This window comes from Pseudorasbora parva, chromosome 6, assembly GCF_024679245.1.
Source record: "Pseudorasbora parva isolate DD20220531a chromosome 6, ASM2467924v1, whole genome shotgun sequence".
In the NCBI taxonomy this organism is placed as follows: domain Eukaryota; kingdom Metazoa; phylum Chordata; class Actinopteri; order Cypriniformes; family Gobionidae; genus Pseudorasbora; species Pseudorasbora parva.
This window is the reverse complement of record NC_090177.1, coordinates 30,181,541-30,208,765: the sequence shown is the minus strand read 5'-3', so window position 1 is coordinate 30,208,765 and position 27,225 is coordinate 30,181,541. Positions and strand designations below refer to the sequence as shown.

Below are 27,225 nucleotides of genomic sequence, written 5' to 3'. Positions count from 1 at the left end.
GGGAGGTTCCTAAGGCATTCTGGGTGGATGCTAAGGTGTCCTTAGGGTATTCTGGATGGTGGCTAGGGTTTCACCATGGTGTTGCTATGCAGTTGCTAAGGTGTTCTGAGTGGTTTTAAATTGTTTTGCAGTTGATAAGGTGTTGCTAGAGCATTGTGGTTGGTTGCTATGGTTTTATGTGAGGTTGTTTGGGCATTTTGGGTGCCAACAAAAGGTGTTGTTAGGGTATTCTGGATGGTGACTAGGGTGTTGCTATGGCTTTCTGGGTGGTTGTTTAAGATATTCAGGAAGGTTGCTAGGTTGCTTACTAAATTAAAAACAGCCCACCCCCATGATATTCTGGCCCTCCTATAATACACATCTATGGGATTTCTTTACCACCAGGTGAAAACCTTTAGTGTGATTGCTTAGAAAAGTTGTAGCAAACTTCTCTTTAAGAAACTACACAATTTGAGGCATCATTCACGTCAGTACAGCAAATGGCATATGACAAATTTGTAGTATTTAGGATTAATGATTTGATTAATTAGCAGTAATTGTAATACTTGTCCAAGCAAACATCTCTAATTATGTTCTAAATTATGTGAATGTATCCAATAGATCCGCACTCACTATATGCCAGAAGTGTAGACAAGCTGCATGGACTGATAGATCTTCAGGAAAGGGAAGAAACCTGTCAAGAGAGTGAGGGAAACAGGAGATATGAAGTTGGATTTGGCATACTCCACTGCGAAAGATAAAAAAAAACGTGAAATGTGTGTTTGAATGTGAAGGAGGTTTCGCTCATGACCTCACTGAGGGATTAAGTATGGATGTTGGGGAAAGATATCATGAAAACATTCACTCACCTCCATCTTCCTGGAAGTTGGGAATGGTGGGAATGAGGACCTGATGGAGGAAGAGAGGACTGCTGTTCATTTTGATGGCCCCTGAGAGCAGCCCTCCAAAGTAATAGATATACCTGCAGAGAGAGAAATCAATGTTAACAATGGGAAAAAGTGTGTGAATAGCAATAGTCAATAAAGAATCAATTAAGATAAAAATCAGGAAAGATGTACCTGTTCTGAGAGGGTTGGAGCGAGGGCGACACTTTATCCTCACAAAACTTCCTCATGGCCAGTGTGCTGAGGGCCTGATCTGCCCTGTGTGCAGGAATATAATTGAAGACATAAGAGAGAAAAACACCTTTTTCACCTATTTAAGCTATTTGATATGTACTAAAGGCCAATTCACTGCACCGACAGACGCTAACAAGCACTTCACGGATCAGTGTGTCATCCCTGTCTGCGTGTTTCGCCTATCTTTTCGACCATTGAACATGTTGAATCTGTGTTCATTAGTCTCTGGATGTCTCAGAAGTAACGTACTGTAATCTAGTGACTGTTGGCGTTGGCCTGCATCAGTGCGGTGTGAATTGGCTTTAAAAGCCACAAAAAATCTCATTTTGATTCACTGGGTATTCAAATAGACAGATTGAACCCCATTAGCTCAAAGGCCCCCCATATAGGCTAATATATTTGTTCTGTATTTCTGCTGTAATTACAAAGCTCCTTGTTCTCAAATGTTTTCATTAACCCAAACTCCAAGATATATTACATTTACCAACCACAATATATTTTATATTGCAAAAGTTTCAAGAAGTGTATGTCCTTCAATAAAAACAGCTGGGGGGAAATTAAAAAAGGACATTTCCACTGAATTTTTTAAAGCATTTTAATTCAGTTAGAATACTTTAATGCATGACAAATAAGTAAATTATATTATTTGATTGTAAGTTTGCTCAGGCCCCCTTGTGGGCTCCGATCTAGATAAACAGATGAACTTACCCTGCTGATATCTTGCTGTAATGCATGTAAGCAGCAATGATAACACCCGTCTTTCCTTTGTTGCCCTGAAAAAACAATCAATACTAGTCAATTCAACTGCTACCGATAGAATTTACGTTTAAAATCTGTCCCAAATAAACAGAATCAGGTTTTGAACCCTCTTGTACAGTCGGGTACAAAAGTATGAGACCACTATTCAAAAGCCAAACAATTTGAGTTGATCTGAAAACTAAACATGTTGATGATGATGATCTTGAAATCCTCAATGGAAAAAGAACATCTGGCCGTCTGTACATTTGTTAGATTTAAAAGGTTTTCAGATTTCCAATGTGGTCTCAGACTTTTGAGAGACATGCGTCACTGCTTTCTTATCTCTTAATCTATTGTTTTAAACTTTGCACACAAACTAAAAGCTTGTCAAACCAGACATCCTCTGAGGACTGGCTTCATGATATCATCTGTGGTGACTCTACAGGGTGGTCCTTAAGGGTCATGTCGGCACCCTTTAGTACTCTTTCAGTGTCTGTGACCCTGACATGAACTGTCCAATGACTACTATGACCTCTGACCTTACAGTGCAGAACGACCACATGCTGGGGGTCGGAGTTCAGCCAGTTCTCCATGGCTTTGCACATAGCACAGATCTTATCCAGTGGAGGAGCGTGCATATCTGGCCAGCCGAAGTCATGAACCTGAAGTAGAGAGGCTTTTTAATCTTGGCTGGTGTAATCGGGTCTTAAAAAGTTCAACCGCAAAGCAACTAGTGATAGAAACACAGAAAATCATAAAAACTGAGCCTTACCTTTGGGTTTAAACGAGTGATGTCATGCCTTCGCTCAGACAGATTGAATAACTGTTGGATAAAAATGGACCAGAACAATGAAAATGCCTTTAACACAAGCTTCCCTCAGACGCAGACATACAGAAAACACACTGAGTCACGTACCAGAAACTTTTCCTGGTGTTTGGACTTGAGCATGGATGCCACCTCCCTGAGGTTGAGGCGGTACCGCTGTTCTTCCAGCAGAGGAGGAAAAAAGACAGAGATGATCCTCTCCGTGATGTATGTGAGGTCGAAATCATAATGCCTCTCCATCACTCTGTCCATCACCCGATCCACACTGAAGCTCCTGAGAGTGAAGGGAAAGCCTGATCACACCATCTTAAAAATCCTGTAAAAGACTTGAGAAGCTAACAGACATAAGCTTAAGCCTCAAAACAGCATGAGTCTTGTTGCTGGTCCAAGATGATCTACTAGCACCACTCGGATTGAGCAGGATGTTCTACCAAATTTATTTTATGTCTACCAGCTTTCAGCCCAAACAATTAACCATCTAGACTTGCTAGGAAAAAAAATATACCAGAAGGGATCGATTGGAAATACATGAGAAAAATGGACGCATGATATAAGAAAATATATATGACATGAATCTGTATATGATATCTATAATATATCTGTCTATCTGTCTGCCCCAATTCATCCATCCATCCATCCATTAATTTAGCCATATATCCATCCATTCATTCATAAATCCATCCATATATCCATAAATTCATCCATATATCCATTCATTCATTCATCCAATCCATCCAATCCATCCATCCATCCATCCATCCATCCATCCATCCATCCATCCATCCATCCATCCATCCATCCAATCCATTCATATATCCATCCATCCATCCATCCACCCATCCATCCATCCATCTGTCCATCCATCCATGCATCCATCCATCCATCCATCCATCCATCCATCCATCCATCCATCCATCCATCCATCCATCCATCCATCCATCCAATCCATTCATATATCCATCCACCCATCCATCCATCTGTCCATCCATCCATGCATCCATCCATCCATCCATCCATCAATCCATCCATCCATCCATCCATCCATCCATCCATCCATCCATCCATCCATCATCCATCCATCCAATATCCATCCATCCAATATCCATCCATCCATCCATCCATCCATCCATCCATCCATCCATCCATCCATCCATCCATCCATCCATCCATCCATCCATCCATCCATCATGCTGCTCCTTTCCCCTATTTTTAAATGTAAATGACATTTTCCCTTATATTCTTGCCTAAAGTTAATCTATATAACTAAATAACAGTGTTAAATGTTGTTTTTTTAGTAAATCTCAAAATTAATATATTTTTTATACTGTATATTATAATGTTGTGATGCCTAAATTTACTTTGATTTTAGCTTTTAGTTTTTAGGTTTTTTTTGTTTTTCAATGTATTCATATAAAATAGTATGGAATTGTAATATTTTACATCAAAAAAAAAATAATTTACAGTAACATTAAAATAATGATTGGATTAACACAATGACCAGAAAATCAATAATGGTTCATCCCACAGAAAAAAAAGTTTCTCTTAAGCAAAACCGCTAAAATCATCATAAAGAAAGATGTGAAGTCCAGTAAATGTTATTTTATTGTATAACTAGATTTTGTTCTGAGAGTTGTGTTTGATTGGACACAGCTGAGCTGTCTAACCACGCACCCTGACACATATTAGCTCTCTGCTCCTCACCACACTGCGGCCAAAAGGGATTTTTGACTTTTCACATCAAACCCGAAGGGAATAAAACCCTGCTGAGATGAGGTAATTTATCTGAGATAAGTAGAGATTAGCAGAGGAAATAAAGTCTCAGAACTTAAGCATTCTCAACCAATCCTGCAGTGATCACTGAACTTCATGGTTTGAGATTTGATGCTTTAAAAGCTTTGATTCTTTTTAGCCAAACATACCTTGGGAGAGTGTTTCTCTGTTTAGTGTAAGTCAGAGACTTGGTTGAGCCCTGGAAAAATGACAAAATAAGATTATATCATTGTGTTTTGGTAACAATAAATTCAATACACTTTTTTTGTCTAGGTGACTTTGCCAACTCTTGGTACAAAAGATTGTCTTTTCTGTTTATTTAAACCAATTTTCTTCTCAATATCTGACCCATATGTGCGATATGTAAACAGAAAAATGCCACTCTAAGAACTGAAGCACTGTCTGAGGCCCAAAAGCAAAAGAAAATAAGGAAGAGCATAACTTATTCTGCAGACAGTGGAGACTAATGGTTCTGATTAAACTGTGAACTTGAAAGCTCATGTCCATCTCTGGGTACAAACAATTCAATATTATTGACTAAAGCTAAAGACTTAAAAAATTAAAAAGATAAAACCAGTTGTGGTGCCATTTTTGATTATTAAAGGGTTTGACAAAAGTTTGAGAATCCCTGATGTAGAGGGAGTGTTAGTGAAAGAATAATGAAAAGGTTCTTACCAGATGCTGAATGTGTCTAGAGGAGGACGCCCCCCTTCGCTGTAGCAGATGAGAACACAGATATATTAACAGAGGAACTACACAAAAATGTACCATATTTTACATTCATTACCATAATCCAATATTTATGTATTATCTGAACCAGGAGTGCAACTGGTGACCCCTCAAAAAAGTACAGGAGACATCAACTAAACTAAATGAATAGAATGAAATAAACTAACAACCTGAATAATTACACACTAATAAAAGTTCAAAGTTATAAACGTAATAAAAGTTCTCCAGTGATTTAGGACATAACACACAAACACTGTCTCAGCATTTTTAAATAGCATTTTTGGCCATCATAGGCACTATGCTCCAAAATGCTGGTTTTGGTTTTGAGACACAACCAAACTCATAAAACACTCTTTAATTCAGCTAATTCATGACTAGTACATCAATACACTACAATTGAAAGTCTGGGGTCAATAAAGAGGTCTGTTAAAGAAATGCATACTTTTATTTAGAAAGAATGCATTAAATTCTAGTAAAGACATTTATACTGTTGTGAAAGATTATTTCATATGAATACTGGCCTTTTGCACTTTTTATTCATCAAAAAAATCCTGAAAAAATATTCAACATTGGTAATAATAAGAAAGGATGTGACACTGAAGAAGACTGGAGTAAGGATGATGAAAATTCAGCTTTGACATCACAAGAATAGATAACGTTATAATATTTTTTTAAAAAAGAAGAAGAAAAGAGTTAGTTCATATTGTAATAATATTTCACAATATTACTGCTTTACTGTATTTTTGATCAAAGAAATACAGCCTTGGTGAGCATAAGAGACTCTTACTGACCCTTAATGAATGTTTTACATCCTTTTCAAACATAAAGGATAAGAGAACTGTCATTTTCACCACTAGCAAGTGAGCAAATGACAGTGTGAATGAAAAAAGAGAGTGAATAAGTAAATACATGAATGAGTAAATGAACAAGGAAGTAAATAATGAGTGAGCAAATGAGTGGAAAAATGATAATTTTGGTATAAATGGAAGAAAAAGAACTAAACTGATAAATTGTGAGATGAAAGGAAGGAAACGAAGGAAATTATAAACAAAGCCTTACCAGTTCGGAGGGCTGCGCTGGGATGCAGGCTGTGTTGATCTGAAACAGAGAAAAGGAACATGACTCAAACCCGGATTCTGCATCGCCTCCACCGTCCAACACAGATACATTTACTCATGACCCTGTCGTTTTTCCCTTTCCATCCGTTTGTCCTGGGACGAGGGGAAGGGAGTGGTAAAGAGGGATCTGTTGAGATGGGGAGAAGGAAATGCTTCCCGAAAGCAACAGATAAGCAAACTATCCGCTGATAACACAGAGACTGGAGAAAAAGTGAGCTGCAAGGGATTGTGGGAGATGGGCAGTAACCAAACACATTCGTATGCACATTCCGTTTGGATGATCTCGTACAAAAATAACAGGACACAACAACATCAATTGTGGCACAGTATGTACATGACAACTCTTACACACCCAAACAGACACACTATGTTTACATGTCTACATGTTTTGCCTTGTGGGGTAAAGTGGGCGGAGGCAACATTAGTGTGGCAGGCGGGAAAACGTGTGTGTGTCTGTGCGCTGACATTCACGCTTACGTAACATGAAGCGCTCCCCCTCCCTGCGCATCCGATCCCCTGCCCAATCCTGCCTTGTTTGTTTGGCCACAGGAAAAGGGCTGAGGCATGGAGAAGTCACTCTGAAGTACACAGACGCTACACTAGGCCTTGACCTACGACTGTGTGTGTGTGTGTGTGTGAGTCTAGGGAGTGAGATAGAGAGTTATTAAAAGATTGTATGTTTTTGTACAACAAGACAATGAAACATAACTTATGAGGCAGTGGAGGATGGGGGGACTTATTCAGTTGGGTGTATGTGTCTCCAAAAATACATGCTGGAGATGTGTCTGTGTTTCCTTAAAACTCAATTAAAACAAAATGGGAGTTTTGTGGCTTTTAGCATGTCTGTTTGGAGTCATCCACATGCTAATGTAGCTATATGCTAATATAGTCCAAAGGTTAGCAGATTAAAATTGACCAAAATCAGATCAAAAATCCTGAGGACACTGGCGTGTTCTATAAAAGTGGCGCCTATTCACCGCGTTCCATAAAAGTGTTGTAGGTGCAGGTGTGGATACAAGCTTGTTGGTTTACAACCTGGATTACAACCTATTTTAGCCAAAATATGCAACACACAATCAGAGTATGTGACACTGCATCATACACAGTGCAATGAAAATACTGTAACTTGACCTTCTTTTTCCATTTTGATGAATAGATCTGATTTTCTGCATCTTAACTTACGGTATTACTCGATCAGATTGCCAAAATATAATTGTAAACAAAACTTGGTTAAAAAATTCAATATTTCATGATAACCGGACACCACTGAACTACACACGCAACACGATACTACACTACTGTTCAAACGTTTAGGGTCTGTACATGTTTAAAAAGTTTTTGAAAGAAGTCTCTTAAGCTCATTAGTGATATAAATCATGATGATTTGGTGCTCAAGAAACATTTCTAATAATTATTAATGTTGAAAACAATTGTGCTGCTTAACATCTTTTTGTGAAATACGCAATCATGACACATTAGCATAGTAACATACTGTAAACATACTGTTTTACTGTTCTTTTTCAGTTTGATGAGTCAGTGAATTTGATGTATTAGCAGTAATATCAACAGAGATTTTTAACATTTATTTCTTGACTCGTTATTTGATCTGACTGCCAAAAGTCTTTATAGATTTTTTTAATTATTTAAAAAAAAAAGCAAAATAAGACAGTACCCATACTGTGCAGTACACTATTATCCCAATAGCCAGTGTTTGTTCTCATCTGTGTTTTTGTGTGTTGCTAGGTGGGATCCCATTATGATATCAAATTCCCTCTTTTCTTGGCTAAAAAAGCTGCCGTCACATTTGAAGTAAGTGAACAATTATGTCTCAAAACGCAGTGCTGACAGAATTTTAAGGATAGTATTTCACTCCGGTGGAAAAAGACATCTTCCCCACGGTATACAAAGATAAGAAATCTCTCTGCGTCTCTCCCCACACACAGAGGGCTGCACAACCTGCCTGTAATTCTGTAAAGGAAGAGAAGTGTTAAGTGAAACACAGTGTAACTATTTTTACCAGGTGTAAAAGATATCACTGCGACTGTGTTAAAGACATCAGCCGCTGAGAGCCATGCAATTACTGACCCTCACACTCTCTTAAAGTCTGTCGCTATGAGCAGATGTTTCTTCTTCTTCAATGCCCCTCTCCCTTTTTCATTTTCCTTCTAATTCCCTGGGAACATTTTCTCGCTTCCTCTGGTAACTCTCCCCCTGCTTCCATCCATCTATTCCTTTTTTTCCTCTGTGTGTCAGTCATTCCATAAACATTTCCTCATCCATCCGGTTCATGTTTTCATACATTACTCGTTCACCCTTTCTCTTCCTATGTAACTGTATTTTGGTCTTCCTTTACAAAAGTGTAATTCACCAAAATACACTGTCATATAAAAGTGTGGGGTTTGGAGGGTTTTTTTTGCTGATGTTTTTGAAAGACTCCTTATTCTATCCACATTTATTTGCATGTATTTATTAACAGTAAAAACATTAATATTGTGAATATTATTACAAATGAAAATAACTGTATATTTAAATATATTTTCAAATGTCATTTATTCCTGTGATCAAAGCTGAATTTTCAGCATCATTACTTCCAGTCTTGAGTCACATGATCCTTCAGAATTCATTCTAATATGTTGATTTGATGCTCAAGAAACATTTCTTATTATTATCATTGTTAAAAACACTTGTGCTGCTTAATATTTTTGTGGAAACCTTAATACATTTATGAGGATTCTTTGTTCAAAGTTAGAGTTTACTTTTGTTACATTATAAATGTCTTTACTCTCACTTTTGATCAATTTAATGTATCACTGTTGAAGTGTTAATCTTACTGACCACAAATTTTGGAAATGGTGCACCTTAGTGTTTAATAAATTAATAAGGAATCTCCTTTATACAGTGCAATATTTCTGTTTTTTTAATGTATTATTATTATTATTATTATTATTATTATTATTTTATGACTGGTGGTTAATAACATATAACCAGATTTGTATATTTTCTGAATCTGAATGGTGACTGGTTTGCTTGCACAAAACTGCCACTGGTTGGTTGCCAGGGTGTTGCTAGGATGTTCTTGGTGGTTAGGTACAGACCTCACCAAAAGAGCTCAAGTATAGATATATATGTGTGCCTTTGGGATTTTTTCAGCTGTTTCATTGCCTAACAACAACAACAACAACAACAAAGTAAGCCTGTCTGCTGAGAAAAGTAATTTCACATATCTCCCAAATGAGATTTAAGGCATCACTCATTACACGCCAAAGTTTAATACGCAGGATTAAGGGTTTGTTCAGATCCCCAAGTATGAGCAATAACCACTAATAAGTGTACTAACTATGCTATTTTGCTGGAAACTATGGTCACCATGGTAAATGTTTGTTGCCGCACTAGCCCGCCCTATCGTTCCTTTTGAATCCAAAATACTTCTCTCTTTCCTCTCGCTAATCTTTTTCCTCCTCTCCTCGCCAACACTCTTTTGTTTCTTCTTGTATGTAACCTTCTTTCTCTCCCTCCATCACTCCTTCTGACTCTCTTTCTCCTTGTCCAATCCACACTTTCCGCTTTTCATTTTTCCTTCATTTAACAAAATGCCAATCCGCTCCACCTCCCTCAGACCAGCCGGCCTGCAGCCAGAACAAACTCAGAATTCCATCTGTAAGTCCAAATCTTACGCACGACTCCTGCAGCAGCCTTTCATCCATCTATTTATCCATTATTCTTTCTTCCCCACCCCTCTTCCTTGCCTCCTCCCTCCCTCCATCTGTCTGTGAAATAACAGCAGGCCCCTGTTCTGTGCCCCTGTGTTCTGCAGTGAGCGCAGAGGAACATGTTCCCACGTGTAATGGGACGTTAAGGGTGAGGAGAGGTCCACAGGCGAGTCCACGTGCCAAGTGTAATACCACAGCAGTAGTAAAGAGACGTGGCTCCACCGAGCCAAAGCTTCAAACGAAATATGGCTGAGCTCATAATTGATGTCAGCCTCAGAATAAGATACACTGCACTGTAAAAAATTCACCCGTATTTTTACGGTAAAGTACTGGCAGCTGTGGTTCCAGCCCATTACCGCAATTTTACGGTTTCAACAATGCTGTAATTTCACAGTAAAGTACTGGCAAGCTAGTTCCAGTCATTTACCGTAATTTTACGGTTTCCATAATGCTGTAATCTCACAGTAAAGTACTGGCAGCTGTGGTTCCAGCCCTTTACCGTAATTTTACGGTTTCAATAATGCTGTAATTTCACAGCAAAGTACTGGCAGCTGTGGTTCCAGCCCTTTACCGTAATTTTACAGTTTTTAATTTGTATGGCTGTTCTGTAATTTCACAAAGTACTGGCAGCAATGGTTCCAACTACAATTCTACAGTATAAAAAAAGTTAATATAAATACTGTTTTCTATTTACTCTATTGTCTGATATCTATTAACATCCCTATGTACCATAATGTTTACAGACATTCCAAACAGACTTTTTACTCAATGGAAAAAATAAAGAAATAGATTATGGTGTACATTGTTTGCCATTTATTTAAAACAGGTTTTAACAATACATTCAATGCATTTTAAAATGTATTTTCTCTGACTTTCTTTCCTTAAATACTGTTTTAGAAATCATTGATAACCAATGGATCAAAAATCCTTGATAGGGCAAAAAATACTGTCAAAACATCCCAAACCTGCTTTTAAAAGAGCTGGCCTGGGAGGAAGTCCAGATCTGAGAGGACATAATCAAGAGAACCAATGGGTGAAAAAAACGTAGGAAGAGGCAAAAAAACAGCCAACACGTGCCATATCAGCTTTTGACAGATCTGGTCTTCGAGGAAATCCAGGTCTGAAAGGAAAGAAAATCAAGAAAATCTTAGTGGTAGAATAAAGCACATGGCAAAAACTAGTGATCACATACTCTGTGAAATCTTTCAAAAGAGACATAAAATGATCATGTTAATAAACTAAACTAATCTTAAACAGCAATTGAGTGTGCAGTTTGTTTTGAATGTTTGTTACAGCATAGAGGAAAAACATAAAAAACAATCTTAACAGAAAGATTATGGGGTCAAGACAAGACCAGAAAGTTTAGCTGTGTGTAAAAGAAAGTGATTGTGTTTTTTCCAGTTAGCCGGATAGGAGTACATTTATTTAGTAGATTTAGGAGTATATTATAATTGTGTATATGTAAAGAGAGCTGTTAAGTTAAATGTGTAAAACATTTTTTTTTACAGCAGAAGAAGTACATTTGAGAGTACAGTGGGAAAAAAAGATGTAAACCCTCAACCTTTGGAATTGGTTGGTTCTCTGCATTAGTTGATCATAAAATTTCATCTGATTTTTACCAGTCACAAGTATAGACAAACACAATGTCCTTAGAGGGATAGTTCACCCCAAAAATCCAAAATTTCTAACCCCCATGCTATAAATTCACATGACAATCGCATTGATTGGCTGCCATTCTTTTGACACTTAAAAAGCACAACAATCTTGAAGTGGATGAATCAATGTCTTCTGAAACCAAACTGTAGATGTGTGTAATAAAAATATTAATATTTTTAACTCACTTTTATTTTTGTGTTAGAAAAACAAAACAAAAATGAAATGCTAACTAAACTATAAATCATTACTTCCAATCTATTGTCATAAGTAAGTGAAGCTCATGCGAAATGTCGGTCATCTTTGCTTCTGTGTTACTTCTCGAACAAGCTTTCACAATGCAGTTACATCACGTCACAATGTCCCTCTGATAAGTGCTCATATGACAGTAGACTGGAAGCAATGAGTTATTTAATTTAGCATTTTTAGGTTTTTTTATTTTATTGCACAAACCTATCATTTGGCTTTAAAAGGCATTGATTTATCCACTGGGTTCATATGAATTACCATCACGATCGCTGTTCTTTTTTAAGTGTCAGACATGCGACAGCCAATCAATGACATTATATGGACTCAGAGATGGATTTGTTTCCTAAAAATCTAATTTTGTTTTGGTAATAATTGTTCATGATTCCCTTGTTTGTTCTGAGCAGTTAAACTGTCCACTGTTCTTCAGAATAAAATCCTCCCCCTGGCACCCTTTGTAATAGTTGAGTCCATCAGTAGTTCTCATTGTGAAAAAAATGAGTCTTTAAATTATGCAGTCACTATTGTAAAGGGTTCAATTGTGCAGAATATGCTGGAAAACCAAAACTGTGCAGGACATGGTAGATTTTTCTGAAGAACATTGAGCAGGTTAACTGCTCAGTTCTAACAGGGCACTCATGTACAACCATCACGACACAAAAACAACATTTGTGGTTCATAGAGATAACAAGGTAGTCACTTACCAAATTAACATTTTTATTACACAGCCCTGAGAGTGTGGGAAGTGTTGAGTAAAGTCATGAAAGATTATAATTGTTTGTGTAGCTAGCTTAAACACTTTTTTTTGTCTATGTGACTAATGAAGATCACATGAAATGTTAAGAACAATTAATGCAGAAAATCATTCCAAAGGGTTCAGATACTTTCTTACCACTGAATATGAATGCAGGTAAAGGATTAGTTCATCCCAAAATGAAAATGTCCTGATAATTTACTCACCCCAATGCCATCCAAGATGTTCATGTCTTTCTTTCTTCAGTGGAAAAGAAATTAAGTGTTTTAAGGTACACATTTCAGGATTTTTCTCCACACAATGGACTTCAATGACAATCAGAATGTTGAAGTCCAAAAAAATGCTGTTTCAAAGTGCTTCAAAGTGCTCTCCTCAATCCCAGCTGAGGAATAGAGTCTTATCTAGTGATTCAATCTGTCATTTTCTAAGAAAATTTAAATGTATATACTTTTTAACCACAATTGTTCATCTTGTGCTGGTCTGCAATGTGACAGGCATTACGTCATCCCATTGGAAAGGTCAAAAGTAATTACCACCCCATTGTTTACTAGTATGGAGAAGGATTATCGTTCACATTGTATTGTATGTTGAATTACATATTTATGGTTTTGTGTCAGTTTATTGTTAAAAATGGTCATTTCGTGTGTATATCCTGGATGTCTAATAATGTCATGCGAGACCTTTCTAATGTGAGGACGTCATGCCTGGCACGGAGACCAGCACAATATGAACAACTGTGGTTAATAAGTATATACTATTTATTTATTTTTTTTAGAAAATGACAGATGGATTCCTTAGCTGGGAGTCATTTGAAGAACTTAAAAGTCCTTTGAAACATATTTATTTGGACTTCAACATTCTGGTTGCCATTGAAATCCATTGTGTGGAGCAAATTTCTGAAATTTTTTCCTCAAAAAAAAATAATTTTTTTCCCACTGAATAAAGAAAGACATGAACAACTTGGATGGCATTGGGGTGAGTAAATTATCAGGACATTTTCATTTTGGGATGAACTTATCCTTTAAGCGGTGTTGATTCTTTTAGGAAGCTGCACAAATGGGAGTGTCAGTAGGCATAAAGTTTAGTTACCTAGACGAAATTCCATTCGAAATCGATGAGGTTCCATAGAGAAGCAACTTTGGGATTGACAGTGGCAGACTTCTTGCTGACAAGATTTCCAGTCTTCTTTGAAACCACCTTGCCTCTGCAGGTCTTAGAACCTCTTTCGGGGTTTATCCCAACACACACACACACACACACACACACACACACACACACACACACACACACACACACACACACACACACACACACACACACACACACACACACACACACACACACACACACACACACACACACACACACACACACTTTAAAATAGAAAACTTACAAAAATCTACCTTTTATCAATTTAAATATTGGATTAAATATACATTTGCTAAATTACGGGACAATAAAAGAAAATAAACAAATTTAAAGGGTACTATAAAAGGTCACAAAATACCTTTGATTGAATTCCAATGTGCCACATGCCTCCTCTGGATACTGAAAATTGAAGACAGAACATTGTTCCAATTGCATTCAGAAATCGTGATTGTATGCCCTTACAAACAACACGACCCTCTAGTCTAGGGTAATCATCCAGTGTTCAGTACAGTTATCTGCCCTCCCTGAAATTATTTTTTTCTTCAAATTATACACAACACTTAAAACAACAGTTTACACAAAAATATACATTTTCTGATAATTTACATGACGTGAAACTCACCAATGATTAGGGATGCATACGATGTCAGTAAAACTCAATAAAACAAGTGATTGATTCCTAGAAAAAAAGAATACAATTATTTTTTAATAAATATTTCATCTTTAACCAAGCAAAGAAATTCGACGTCAGAGCATGGAGAACGTTGCATAGTGAAACTTAAGCTGTTGAAAACTGGCTAAACGAGTGCAGTCAAGAATATCTGCCTCCTCTTTCAAAAACAACCTCTTTGACTTTTAATACTATATAACGTTACATGCGAATCTCACAAAAAAGCAAGTACTCGGACCACTAAATTGAAAAAAAAAATAAAAAAAAAAATATATATATATATATATATATAACGTTAAATATCTATTTTGCATTGGGAATTTTAACAGCTTTACATTATTTGCATGGAAACTAAACAAATTGACCACAACATTTTAATTGCTATCATGGTTCTGGATATTTCGAGTAGTTTTGTAATTATTCTCCATCCTATGTGCATGATATTAACGTTATGCGAATAACATTAATGCATCTGGTTAGATTAACGTTAGCATCATGTAACATTTACTTACTAAACCAGAAATTCATGTGAATCGAGATAAGGGTTAATGTTACTACAAAAGCAAGCCGAAATAATTTCTAAATGGTAACTTAACTTCAACCAAGCAAATTCGCAGTAATACTTTAAATCGGAGCTCAGAGAATATTCATTAGCAGGCGAAAGGCCTCATGCCGTTGAGAGCTCTGTCTGCAAAATGCGATTAGGGCTCAGTAACTTAGCACAGTCAAAAATACCTTGTGAAAAAGGCGATTTTACAGGTTGGGAGCAACATAATAGAATAACTGCAAAGAAATAAACTCAACTTGAACATTGTCCTTCTTTAAAATAGCCTAGACAGAGGAGTGTTGCTGTTCTTTGACTGTGTCTGCTTTCTGTTTGAAAAAAAACCCGCGTTGAAGATGCCCCGCCCCCACGTGATATTTTTTACAGGCCAATACTGTTTTTTCCAGGAACAAATGGATTTACACATAAATGCTGTAAATTTACTGCAAGTAATTAATTTATGGAACCTAGACTGTTAAATTACAGGATTAAACTGTTTATTAAAATAACAGTATTTTACTGTTGGAAATCGCCCGTATTTTTACAGCAATTTTTAACAGTGTGTTTACGGTTAAACAGCAACTTTAAACAGCCTATTGCATGTTTAATAGCCTGACATGGTCATACTCAATTCTAGTCAGAATATGAGTCTGCTAATGCTCCATTGTGCTGTGATTATGAGGTGTTTCAACCGAACCAGGAAAGACCTCAATTGGATAGAACTACAACCAATCAGAGCAATGGAGCGGCGCATAACGTTAGTTGTCAAATGTCAACAGAACTCAACTGCACTGTGTTGCCAAGTCCGCGTTTTCCCGCAACATTTTTTGAAGTTGCTCCTCAATTATGTGATATATAGACCCAGGAATGCAAATTTTAGCAGGCAACCTTGCCAAAATAACACACATAACACCCAAACAGCATTTTTTTCTGAAGATTTTTGAAATTGTTTGATTGATTTGATTCACTTGCTTCTTGTTTAGCCCTTTAGCTACTGTGTAGATATATGTGTGTTTATAGCCTTTTTAGTTTGAGTCATTCTTTGTCAGTTCTTATTAATTTTTAGTCAGTTTGATATTGTCCCAGTATTCTCCTGTGCTCCTACCTGTTTTATGTTTTGGCTTATTGTTTAATAGCTGTGTTGGGAAAGTATATGAAGGAATACTCAGAGATGCCATTCTTGGGGATACACTTGCCAAAATTGAACCATCGCAACATGGCTTAATGGCAAACAGATCTACTGACACTGCTTTGATTCAAATTTTGCAACACTGGCATGAAGCACTCAATAGCAACCCTAAATTAGATATCCATGCTGTCTTTGTTGATTTTACTCAAGCTTTTGACACTGTTGATCACTGTAAATTGCTTCATGTTTTAGCTTCATGTTCGACCCCTTTGGCTCACTGTAAGGAGCTATCTGAGTAACAGAGAGCAAAAGGTGAAGTGGGGCACTTGTGTGTCTAACCCTTATTTAATTCCAGCTGGTGTTCCTCAGGGGGGACTTCTATCCCCCTGCTTTTTGTCATCTGCATAAACAGCTTGGATTGACGTCTGCCTCCTTCGATAATTCCTGTGAAATATGCCGATGATTTAACAATCACTGAGCTTCTAATGGGATCTCTTCATGGGCTAAACCAGAAAGCCTTGGATTCAGTGTCAGAATGGGGACAGGAATTGACATTGGCAATGAATGAAACTAAGACAGTGGACATGGTCATCAGTGCTAGGAATGAGCAAAACATTCCTTGTCCTTCTGCCCGTTATCTCCGGACATGTGATTAGTAGAGTTTTATTCTTTAAACTGCTTGGTGTCCATATCTCTTCCAGACGCCCACATTAAGCTCATGATAATAAAAGTACATCCTAGAATTTATTATCTTTGTGTTCCTAAAAAAGCAGGTCTACCTTGTGATGTTTTAACACAACTATATTTGACTTTTATAAGGCCAGTTCTAGAATACGCGAGCCCAGTATGGGGTGGACAGCCTAAAGGTCTCTGATGAGTTGGAGAGGTTCAAAAGCGTTGTTCAAAAACGTTGCTGTCGGATAATAGGCATTACGACATCAACCCTTCCATCATTGAGTGAGAGATGTGATGAAGCCACGTTACGTACTTTTACTAAATCAATTAAGGACAGTTTATCACCGTTCTTTGTTCTTTCTCAGAGAAATGCTTAACTCCAAGTCTTCCAGAGTCGCGGTCAAAGCTGATTCGAAAGACCGCCGTTCGCCAGTTTCTGTGTTCACTAGAAGCAAGCAAGAGCAACTCTACCGTTACTTTGTTAAGCCCCGCCCACCGACTCTATACTCCATGTGTTTGGCCTGACCAGAGTTTGGTTTTTACAGCTCAGAACTGTATTGAGAGTTGCTAGACGATACTCGCCGCAGATTAGATATGCTGCCGCTAGGATGTGTCTAGATTTCTAGGCTACTGGTCTGATGAATCACATTTTCTTTTACATCACCTAGATGGCCAGGTGTGTGTTGCTTAGGAATAAGGCAAGCTGGTGGAGGCAGTGTGATGCTTTGGGCAGTGTTCTGCTGGGAAACCTTGGGTCCTGCCATCCATGTGGATTTTACTTCGACACGTCCCACCTACCTAAGCATAGTTGCAGACCATTTACACCCTTTCATGGAAATGGTATTGCCTGGTGGCTGGGGAATCGTTCAGTAGAATAATGCACCACGAAGCAAAAATAGTTCAGAAATGGTTTGGTGAGCGATGATCTGTGGGCTGAACAAACAGGTCTGATCGATGGAAGCCCCACCTCGCACCTTACAGGACTTAAATGATCTGCTGCTAACATATTGGTGTCAGATACCACAGCACACCTTTAAGGGGTTTTGTGGAGTCCATGCCTCGCCGGATCAGAGCTGTTTTGGAAGGACCAGCACAATATTAGGTCATAATGGTATGCCTGATCGGTGTATAATGTAATATACATTATAATGTTACTGCATTTAAAACAGCAGTTTTATTTTTTAATTTATTTAAACCAAATATTATAGATATGTTGAACTTATCATCACATTCTTTGTTAATGTAATGTATGTACACTACCGTTCAGCGGTTTCATGGTTTCCACAAAACTATGAAGCAGCACAACTGTTTTCATCATAGACATTAAGAAATGTTTTTAAGCATCACATCCTCATATTAGAATGATTTTCTGAAGGATCATGTCACACTAAAGAGAATTACTGAGTACTGATACTAAAAGTTCAGCTTTGACATCAGAGGATTTATATATGTATATATATATATATATATATATATATATATATATATATATATATATATATATATATATATATATATATATATATATATATATATATATAAAAAGATATATATAAAATGTAAAATATATATGTACAGTGTATGTATATATATTCAAATAGAAAACAGTTGTCTTAAACCTAACTGCAATTTTGATCCAATAAATGTAGCCTTGGCAAGAGACTTCTTACAAAAACATTTTAAAAATATCCTACTGAGCCTAAACTTTTGTCCAGTAGTGTATGTGTAACAGTTATACCACAGAGATTAAGAGGATTTTATAATTTTTGTTATCCAAGGTTGTGAGTGCTTTGCTTAGGTTCAGCATCTAGGAAGTTCATGGACTGATTTGATAGTGTCATCCCAGTAGCAGCTGCTCCATCCGCTCTGCACTCATTTCCTGTTCGTAGAGGTGTGATTCTTTTTAAAGAGTTCCTCGGAGGCAGAGAGGAAATGTTCCTTATTGCTGTGTGTACACGTATCTGTTGGGGTCTGGAGATGCATGTAGAGATAAAACGTGGACAGAGAGAGGAGGTGCAGAGAAGGATTTATAACAAGGAGTCATATAGAAGTATTGCTGGAATACAAGAAGGGTGGAGATGAATATGAGAGCAGAGGAAATGGAGAAGGGGGGGGGGGGTGGATGGAGGGATGTCAGAGCGGTGTAGGAAGCGTGGGAGGAGAGCAAGGGTGAACGGTGGGCTCGGGTGTAAACAGTGTAATTATTGCGATTAGTCCGAGATGAATGCAGGGGTCTCAGGAGAAGCAGATACTAACGTTACACACATTCTTCACTGTTGACTAACAGAAACAGCTTTCAATAGTGAGTGTACATCTTAGGAAACATGTGAAGAGCGTGTCATGGTCATATTAAAAAAATTTAAAAAAGTAATTAATTTTGATTGAAGAAAAGAAGCCTATTTAACTTTTTTGCATCGTGGCCTTTTTCATGAAAATAAAGAACCCTTCCCATCACTATAATACAAATAAATGTGAAATAAACTGTAACGTGAAAATAATACATTCGTTAAAATGAATTTTAAATATGAATATGGATATGGATAATTAATATGATTTTGAATAACTTTAATTAAGTGGACAACTATTATAATTATTATTAGTGAAAGTTAAATAAATAATAATAATTATTATTAATTTATAACAATAACTATATATATATATATATATATATATATATATATATATATATATATATTAGCATTAGTATTATTAAAAATTAAATACAATAAAATTACCATTATTATTCATTTATTTTAATAACAGCATACATTATATTATTATTGTTATTGAAAATAAATAAATGTGGCGGAAAAATAAAAATTTATTAATTATTACTATAAACCAATAATACAATTATAATAATATATAATAATATTTTTTATGAATATGTGAAAGACTCGATCTCTAAGAGAGCATAAGAGTCAAGGCTGCACTGTAAACAATTTTTGGTTTTTGCTGGTTTAACTTAAAAAAGTAAAGTAACCTGGTTGCCTTAAAATTTTGAGTTTATTGAAATTAAAAATTTGAGTTGATACAATGAAGGAAATTTGTTTAATAAATAGAAACTCAAAATATTTTTGTATCTGAACCACATTAAAAATTTGATAAATCATGAAAATAGCACTATTTGGCATGTTTCACTGCGTCATCAGAAATAAAACACACACAGTTACCCAATATGCATACAAAATCGTTTAATAATATTTTAATAAAGGTTGTCGAATCTCAAAACATGTTCATTGTATTAACTCAACATTTTAATTTCAAAGAACTCAACATTTTAAGGCAACCAGGTAACTTTTTTTCTAAATCTTTTTTTACAGTGTGCCTTGTCCGATGCCCAAAAAATGCAGCCAAGATAGACATATACTGACCGAGGGACAGGAATAACTGCATATGCAGACACAACTTCTTAGTGGATTATCATACAGAAGCACCTCAATAACTTAAATCACTAAAAAGGTCATATACAAGTGTACATTTGAACCAAACCAGAAAATTAGCTATATACACGTACATGTCCCCTGACAGCACCGTCTAATCAATCTCTCCTTATTTCACTGTGATTTTGTGCGTGTTAACATGCTCTCAAGCCTCGAGCAGCTGTGAGCATGTTAACACACAGTCACATTTAAGCAGATCCCACGGGAGAGGCTGGGAATACACAAAGGTCTGCTTTCACACACAATGTGATTACATCTTTTTATTTGGATTGATTCCCTATATTGGAGACATGAGATAACTGAGATAGGCCTACTCTCCAAAACTCCAGCGGACAAGACTTATACACAAACCAGTCTGAGCTGTAATCTCCTTCTGATTAACTATATTTCTCTTTAGCCTCTATAATAGGAGCTTCAATATTAGATCACCCCTTCTATTGTCATATTGCCAAACTAAACAGGAATCACAAATCTCCAGAGTGAAGCAGCCAATCAAAAGGGTAACGTAGGGGTAAGATATGGATAAACAGAAGAAAATACATTCTATCCAAATAGAAACAAAACAATTAACAGAATATAATCAGCAGATATCCCACATCTGCTGGCATGTCTAGTTTATCTGATGGTTTATACAATCCTTTATGGATGCATGTAGAATGTACTGAAATTAAAGGCATCGTTTGCACTCAAATCTATGCATACGGATAGTTTCCATATGGTGCCAATTACAATGATGACAAAATGCAATGGGAAACTCATGCCAACAACAACACAGATCTCATTGACAACATTTTTGAGGGAAAAAAGCAGAGAAAAACTATGGGCCAATGACCATGCTCTTTTTTGTGTCCTATCTATCTATCTATCTATCTATCTATCTATCTATCTATCTATCTATCTATCTATCTATCTATCTATCTATCTATCTATCTATCTATCTATCTATCTATCTATCTATCTATCTATCTATCTATCTATCTATCTATCTATCTATCTATCTATCTATCTATCTATCTATCTATCTATCTATCTATCTATCTATCTATCTATCTATCTATCTATCTATCTATCTATCTTTTTAATAGAACACATCAGAGTAGACCAATCACAACAGACTGGGCCATCTGACCAATCAGAGCACAGTAGACCAATCAAAACAGACTGAGCCATCTGACCAATCAGAGCAGAGTAGGCTCTTGAAAAGGAGGTGTTTAGATGGACTGAATCTTTGATCAGACAATGTGAGAAAAGAGGTAATGCTGCAATGTATGTCATAAAAAATGAAAGGGTTTTTGACCTCGGATTCATGTAAACTTTACAGGAGACCTCCAAAAACAAAATCAGGAACTTTTAGAACAGCATGCACACAATGCAATAATCTGCCAAAAACAAATTGCACTGAAATGGCACAGGCTTAAAAACATTGTGTTTAACTCACTGAGTACAATGGCAGCTTGATGTTTGCTTTATGAATCATCAGCTTGAACATTTCAAACAGCATCTGCCAACACATCAGCTGGAGCTTCAGGTCAACCTTTGCCCTTCATTTTGCTACTGGAATCACGTTCCAGTTCTTCAACAGAGAAAACTGATTGTCAAAATGACTGTCATAAGTCAAATGTGAGTCTGGAGGAAAGAAAAAACCCATGTTTTGACATGTCCACAGCTTAAATGACATGAGAGTATCCTAACGGCATCAAAAGTTGATACCATCATGGTTTTATACCCCGTTAGTTCTGTTAGTGTAGGTTTTTGGCATTTATCTCTCCTCGTTACCCAACATTAGGAGTCGGATGTAATCCAGACCTCTGAGTCAGACCGCCAGCCCTAAAATGATTCAAAACGAAACTAGCACTGCTTTGGACAAAGCAGAGACACACAGTAAGAATCATATCATATATACACACACACTGGCCTGGGGGAAGCTTGGGAAACACATGGCATTGATGAGCTTATAAAGAGGGGCGATGAAGTGAAAGATTTACTGGAAGAGCCCACCCATTCGCTTCCCTCATTTATACAGTTCATATCCCACTTCAGCCACTAGTACCATGACCAGCACAATAGGAAACAGGATCCCTTTACCCTTGAAAAGTGGCAGAAACGATTCTTCCTCCATCTGACGGGCTACTCTGCCATCTATTACTCTTTCTCCCCCTCTCTCTGGCCCCCTAAATCTTTTCCCCCCCTCCTTTTACTTCTCTTTTTCTCCATGGACAGAATTTTCCACTCTGGCACATAGATAAGGCCCTACTCCTCACAGGATGCATGGAAAACACAAAAATACAACAGAGCTGTGATATGATGTGCTAAGACAGCTTCCTAACAGTCCAGGACACTCAAAAGTGAGGGATTTAGAACGCTCTACATATAGCAACTTCACCTATGACAAAAGTTTGTTGCATGTAGCCAAGTATAATGTGTGACACTATAGTAGGTTTAAAAACATATCGCACACAAATACTCTATTTTTAATATTTCTTCAATAATTTTCAAATATTTTAATAACCTAATTTTAATAATTTAACAGAATATTTAACTGTAACTTAAATCTTTTTCAACATTCAGTCAATTAAGCAAATTGACTCTTGAGCTGTGATTTGTCACGCATAGTCAGTTTGACTTAGTAACGGCTATACGCTTGATCTTCAATACTTAAAGCAAGTTGAACATGAGTCAATCGCTTGTTAGTGGGCTGGGGATTATTTCCTGTGGTTTAAGGTCGTAGACGAGGGTGTATCACACCAGACAGACACACAAACAAAGAGAGCAGTACTGACAATAATTCACTTTCATGTGTGTTTTCGGGAAATGCATTTCGGGAAAAGGATTTGGGGTTTTCCATGTAAGTGGGTAAAAGAAAAAACATTAACAGACCAGTGAGGTCTAAGACTTTTGATCACCGTCGCTGTAGGCTAGTGGTGGTGTTTACTGGTTACAGACACAGCCAGCTCATCTCTACTGTATGACTCAAGTGAACAGTTCACCCAAACAGTGACGGATATAAATAGAATGTATCCCAAATCTAAAGAGCAAAGAGTCCTGATAAACACCGTCTACTGCCAGATGTTGTCCTGAGGAAGGCTGGGATGCTTCTATTGGTTGGGGGTTTTAAACAATGGGCCCACTTCAAAAAAATTCACTTAAAGCTACAGTATGTAATTTTTCACCGCTAGAGGTCACTTATTCAAAACCAAGGTGTAGCTTGATGACACCTTGATTTCGCAGAGCTTTTATTATGGCAGTCGCCGGTTCTGCTTCTTCCGGTCATGTGTATGTGGGGTAAAGCAGCACTGTTTTATCATATTAGATACATTATTTGAATGTGTTGAAAATTACGTTATAATGCTACTCTGTGCATTGCTTGGCGGCTACTATGAGACGCCTGTTGTACACTACAGTAGCTAGATCGATATTAACCAGAAATCAAGGGTAATGCGGGTATGGTGTCATTGGGTCCATTTGCATGCACACCAGTAAGCTGATAACTCAAAAAATCAGCTTATTGAAATAACCAGTTTTCCCCATTTACATGCAAACCAGTAAACTGACAATGCAAGTAAACCGCGTTTTCATGACTTTATTAATAAACCGGGTTATTTCCTTGTAGTGACGACAAAAATAATAATGTCCGTATATCTGACTCTGAGTTTTTCAAATGTTACATCAGTTGTGATTTTAAATAAAGTGTGCGGCGTCAGCGGGAGATTCAAGGCTCAAATTATCCCTCATGAAGTTACAGATGCAGCGTTTTGACTGAACCTCTTCTATTTCTGCTGCTTGAACACATCTTTACAATTTTCTGGGTCTTAAAAGAGTCTGCGTTTGTGATATATGTCTTTATTTCATGTAAAACGCTAGCTCGCTCTGTCTGGATGCATTTAAATGTGCTCTTAAGTTTGCGTTTTTGTCACCTATCACACATGCGCACTTCATTAAGCCGACAGAAAGCAGGTTAATGTGTAATGCAGCGCGAAAACGAGGTAAGAGGCAAAAAAATACCTGTCCCGACCGGTTTATGCTTACGCCATTTATGACCTTTCTCCGATAAAAGAAAACGGGTTACCGCATTAACATGGCCATGTTCATTGTCAGCTTATTAGGCATAATCAGCTTAAGAATGTGCATGTAAACGCACCCAGGTGACGCACATACATGGTCCATGTCCTGGTTAATATATGGAAAATATAAGTAAATGTTTTTTGGATATTTCAATTTTTAAATCTTACATATTGTGCCTTTAAAACAGACTGCTTTATTTATTATATTAAATATACTATTTAGAATAAATAATAATAAATAATAAAATGTATTTTTTTCGGCAGGTAAGATTGCAGAACATTATGTCATTCATTCCATAATATGGCCAGTGTCCATCTTTGTGAAACTTGTGAAGTTATTCATAATACCGGTATATATTTGTTAGTTAATATAGTTAGCTTGAGGAATATTACACTTGTCATCTCAACGTCTGAACAAAAAAAACATCATAAAAGCCTGTTAACACCACAACTATAAAGACTATATTAGTGCACGCTGCAGTTTTGTCGTCTGGCCCTTTAAATGCACAAGCTCTTTAAAGTCAGGTGGATTCTGATTTGCCTGGCAATGTTTTTATTATTCATCACCTCGAAAAAATAATTCTGAAAGTGATTGCAATGATGTGCCGTTATCGTTAAAGTTGTGTGGACTGTGCTTTACTTTTACCGTTATTGTTATAGTTATCGTCTTTGGTGTGAACTGGCCTTTAGGCCTTTAGATATACTTATGAATGTACATTTTATATTCATGATGAAACAAAAATAAGAGAAATAAATAGAGTTGGTTGGTGGACAAATTCCTACTCAAGCAACAAACTACATTATTGAGAAACTGTCATTAAGACGTAAAACATGGCCAGACATCGCTTCTTTAGCTGTCATCCCCTGTCATTGTACTTCATAAGGAACTCTACAAGGACTTCTAGGACTCAAGCGATTTGAGTTTAATAACTCCCCGATGTCTTCTGAAGTTAACTAGCGATTTGAGTCTGAGAGTGCTTCCTCTATAAAGTCTTTGGCTCCTTTCCTATTCTCTATGGTCCACATATCTTTATTTCTAAAAGAGCTTTTAACATATGGACAGATAAAGCCAAAGTGTGCAGCTCCAAATCTGTGCAAAATCCCATAAGGCCAGTGCTATGAGGAGGTGAATAGAAAACCATTCACATCTAATAATGAGACAGAGCCCAGGGAGGGGACAAGAGCTTAAGAGAGGAACATGAAACAGCTGAATTGCGTTTGAGTGGATTTTCTATATTAAAGAGCAGAGGAGAAAGGCTTACGTTGATTTCTGCTCTGCCGAATAAAACATCTGCAGGTTATACTCTGAAACGAAGTACTGTTTATGGTCAAACACAGTGTGTAATCATTTAAAAAGTGAGATTTGAGGCTTGCGTTGCAGGAGTGCTCAGAGTCTACGCTACTTAACGTTTTCGTAATATGGAGCAAAATTTTGCCGGACCCTCCCTGAACCCATGACTTGGACCACTGCCAGGGTATTCTAACCTATAAGAGGGCTTAAGTGTACTAGAAATCTGTCTTTGTTCTGTCTTGTGAGGTGCTGCGAAGGAGGGCTGGTCGACACTAGTTTAGAGGGCCAATAAGGATTTAGGTTTTCTTTCAAGTTGTGTTCTCTAAGATGGACACTCCCTACTCCCTACTCCAACACTGAGGGTCCTGAATGGCCAAGACTGGTACATGAACTTGTCACCCGAACAAGCGCCCAGATGTCTAAAGAAGAGTAAGTATGCATGAATTATGACAGTCATCACTATTCAGCACAACCAAATCAACACAGGATACAAACTTAACACTTATCAAGCACAAAACGAGAGTAAAATATGAATCATGCCATCTTTCACAGCTTCTCACAACTTTGACCTCAGTAGAAAATATGTCAGAAGTTCTTTCAGGATAACAGTTATATTTTTCTCTTGAACTCCATGGGGACGCATAAAGTTTGGGGTCAGTAATATCTTTTTTTTTTATTAAGAAATTAATATTTTATTCAGTAAGGATCCATTCAATTAATCAAAAGTGACAATATTTGGACAATAAAAGTGAAAATATTTCTATTTTAAAAAAAAATATTAAGCAGAACAACCCTTTTCAACATTAATAATAGATCAGCATATTAAAATAATTTCTGAAAGATCATGAGACACTGAAGACTGGAGTAATGATACTGATACTCAAAATTCAGCTTTGCCATCACAGGAAGAAATTATATATATATATATATATATATATATATATATATATATATATATATATATATATATATATATATATATATATATATATATATATATATATATATATATATATATATATATATATATATATATATATATATATATATATCGCAGTCCAAATCTTGTTTTATTTTAAATATATAAATATCTAAAAAAATATTTCACAAATATTTTGGTGATCATAACTTCTCATTTCTTTCAAAAACATAAAAAAATGTATAAAATAAAAATAATTTTATTATGCATGGTAGTTTATGTGGAATATATATTTTATATTTTTTTAAATTTACATTAAGTGACCAAAACAATGTGTCAGAGAGAGATTTGTGGACAAACTCTCTATATCATAAAGAGCGTTTCAGTGGATTGGCGATTTGCTGATTGAATAACCATGTGGCATGTTATCACTCACTGTTTTTTTGCACATTGACCAAACTTTTGCCAGGGCCAAGGAGTGATGAATAAAGTTATATAAAACTGGTTATCACAGTAGTTGCTCTATATAAGGTCAGTAACTGTGAATAAAGCAAATGGCTTTACAGCGTGGCTTGGGACTCTAGATCCCATGGTGCTGCTCTGGAAATGTGCCTGATATGGGAGTGCCAGCGCTGGCATCCTTTGGCTTTATCAATGAGTCTTTCACTACGGCTGTGTGGTG

At 36.7% G+C, this 27,225-nt stretch overlaps 1 protein-coding gene and 1 long non-coding RNA gene across 9 annotated transcripts in view; both read right to left on the bottom strand.

Moving 5' to 3' along the window:
* Nucleotides 1–27,225, bottom strand: part of tns2a (tensin 2a) — a 65,130-nt gene that overhangs the window by 15,909 nt on the left and 21,996 nt on the right. For all 8 annotated transcript variants that reach the window (XM_067446632.1, XM_067446631.1, XM_067446635.1 and 5 more), the window contains 10 exons: nucleotides 6,241–6,279; nucleotides 5,128–5,166; nucleotides 4,602–4,651; nucleotides 2,773–2,956; nucleotides 2,629–2,679; nucleotides 2,396–2,518; nucleotides 1,827–1,891; nucleotides 1,059–1,142; nucleotides 849–961; nucleotides 613–673 (listed from right to left, as the gene is read on the bottom strand). In XM_067446632.1, the coding sequence (XP_067302733.1) occupies nucleotides 613–673; nucleotides 849–961; nucleotides 1,059–1,142; nucleotides 1,827–1,891; nucleotides 2,396–2,518; nucleotides 2,629–2,679; nucleotides 2,773–2,956; nucleotides 4,602–4,651; nucleotides 5,128–5,166; nucleotides 6,241–6,279 (809 nt within the window). The remainder of the gene's footprint in view (nucleotides 1–612; nucleotides 674–848; nucleotides 962–1,058; nucleotides 1,143–1,826; nucleotides 1,892–2,395; nucleotides 2,519–2,628; nucleotides 2,680–2,772; nucleotides 2,957–4,601; nucleotides 4,652–5,127; nucleotides 5,167–6,240; nucleotides 6,280–27,225) is intronic.
* On the bottom strand, nucleotides 13,676–14,496 carry LOC137078870 (uncharacterized). Its single transcript, XR_010905363.1, has 3 exons — nucleotides 14,434–14,496; nucleotides 14,170–14,210; nucleotides 13,676–13,884 (listed from the first exon to the last, which is right to left on the bottom strand). It is a non-coding gene; the product is annotated as an uncharacterized lncRNA (long non-coding RNA).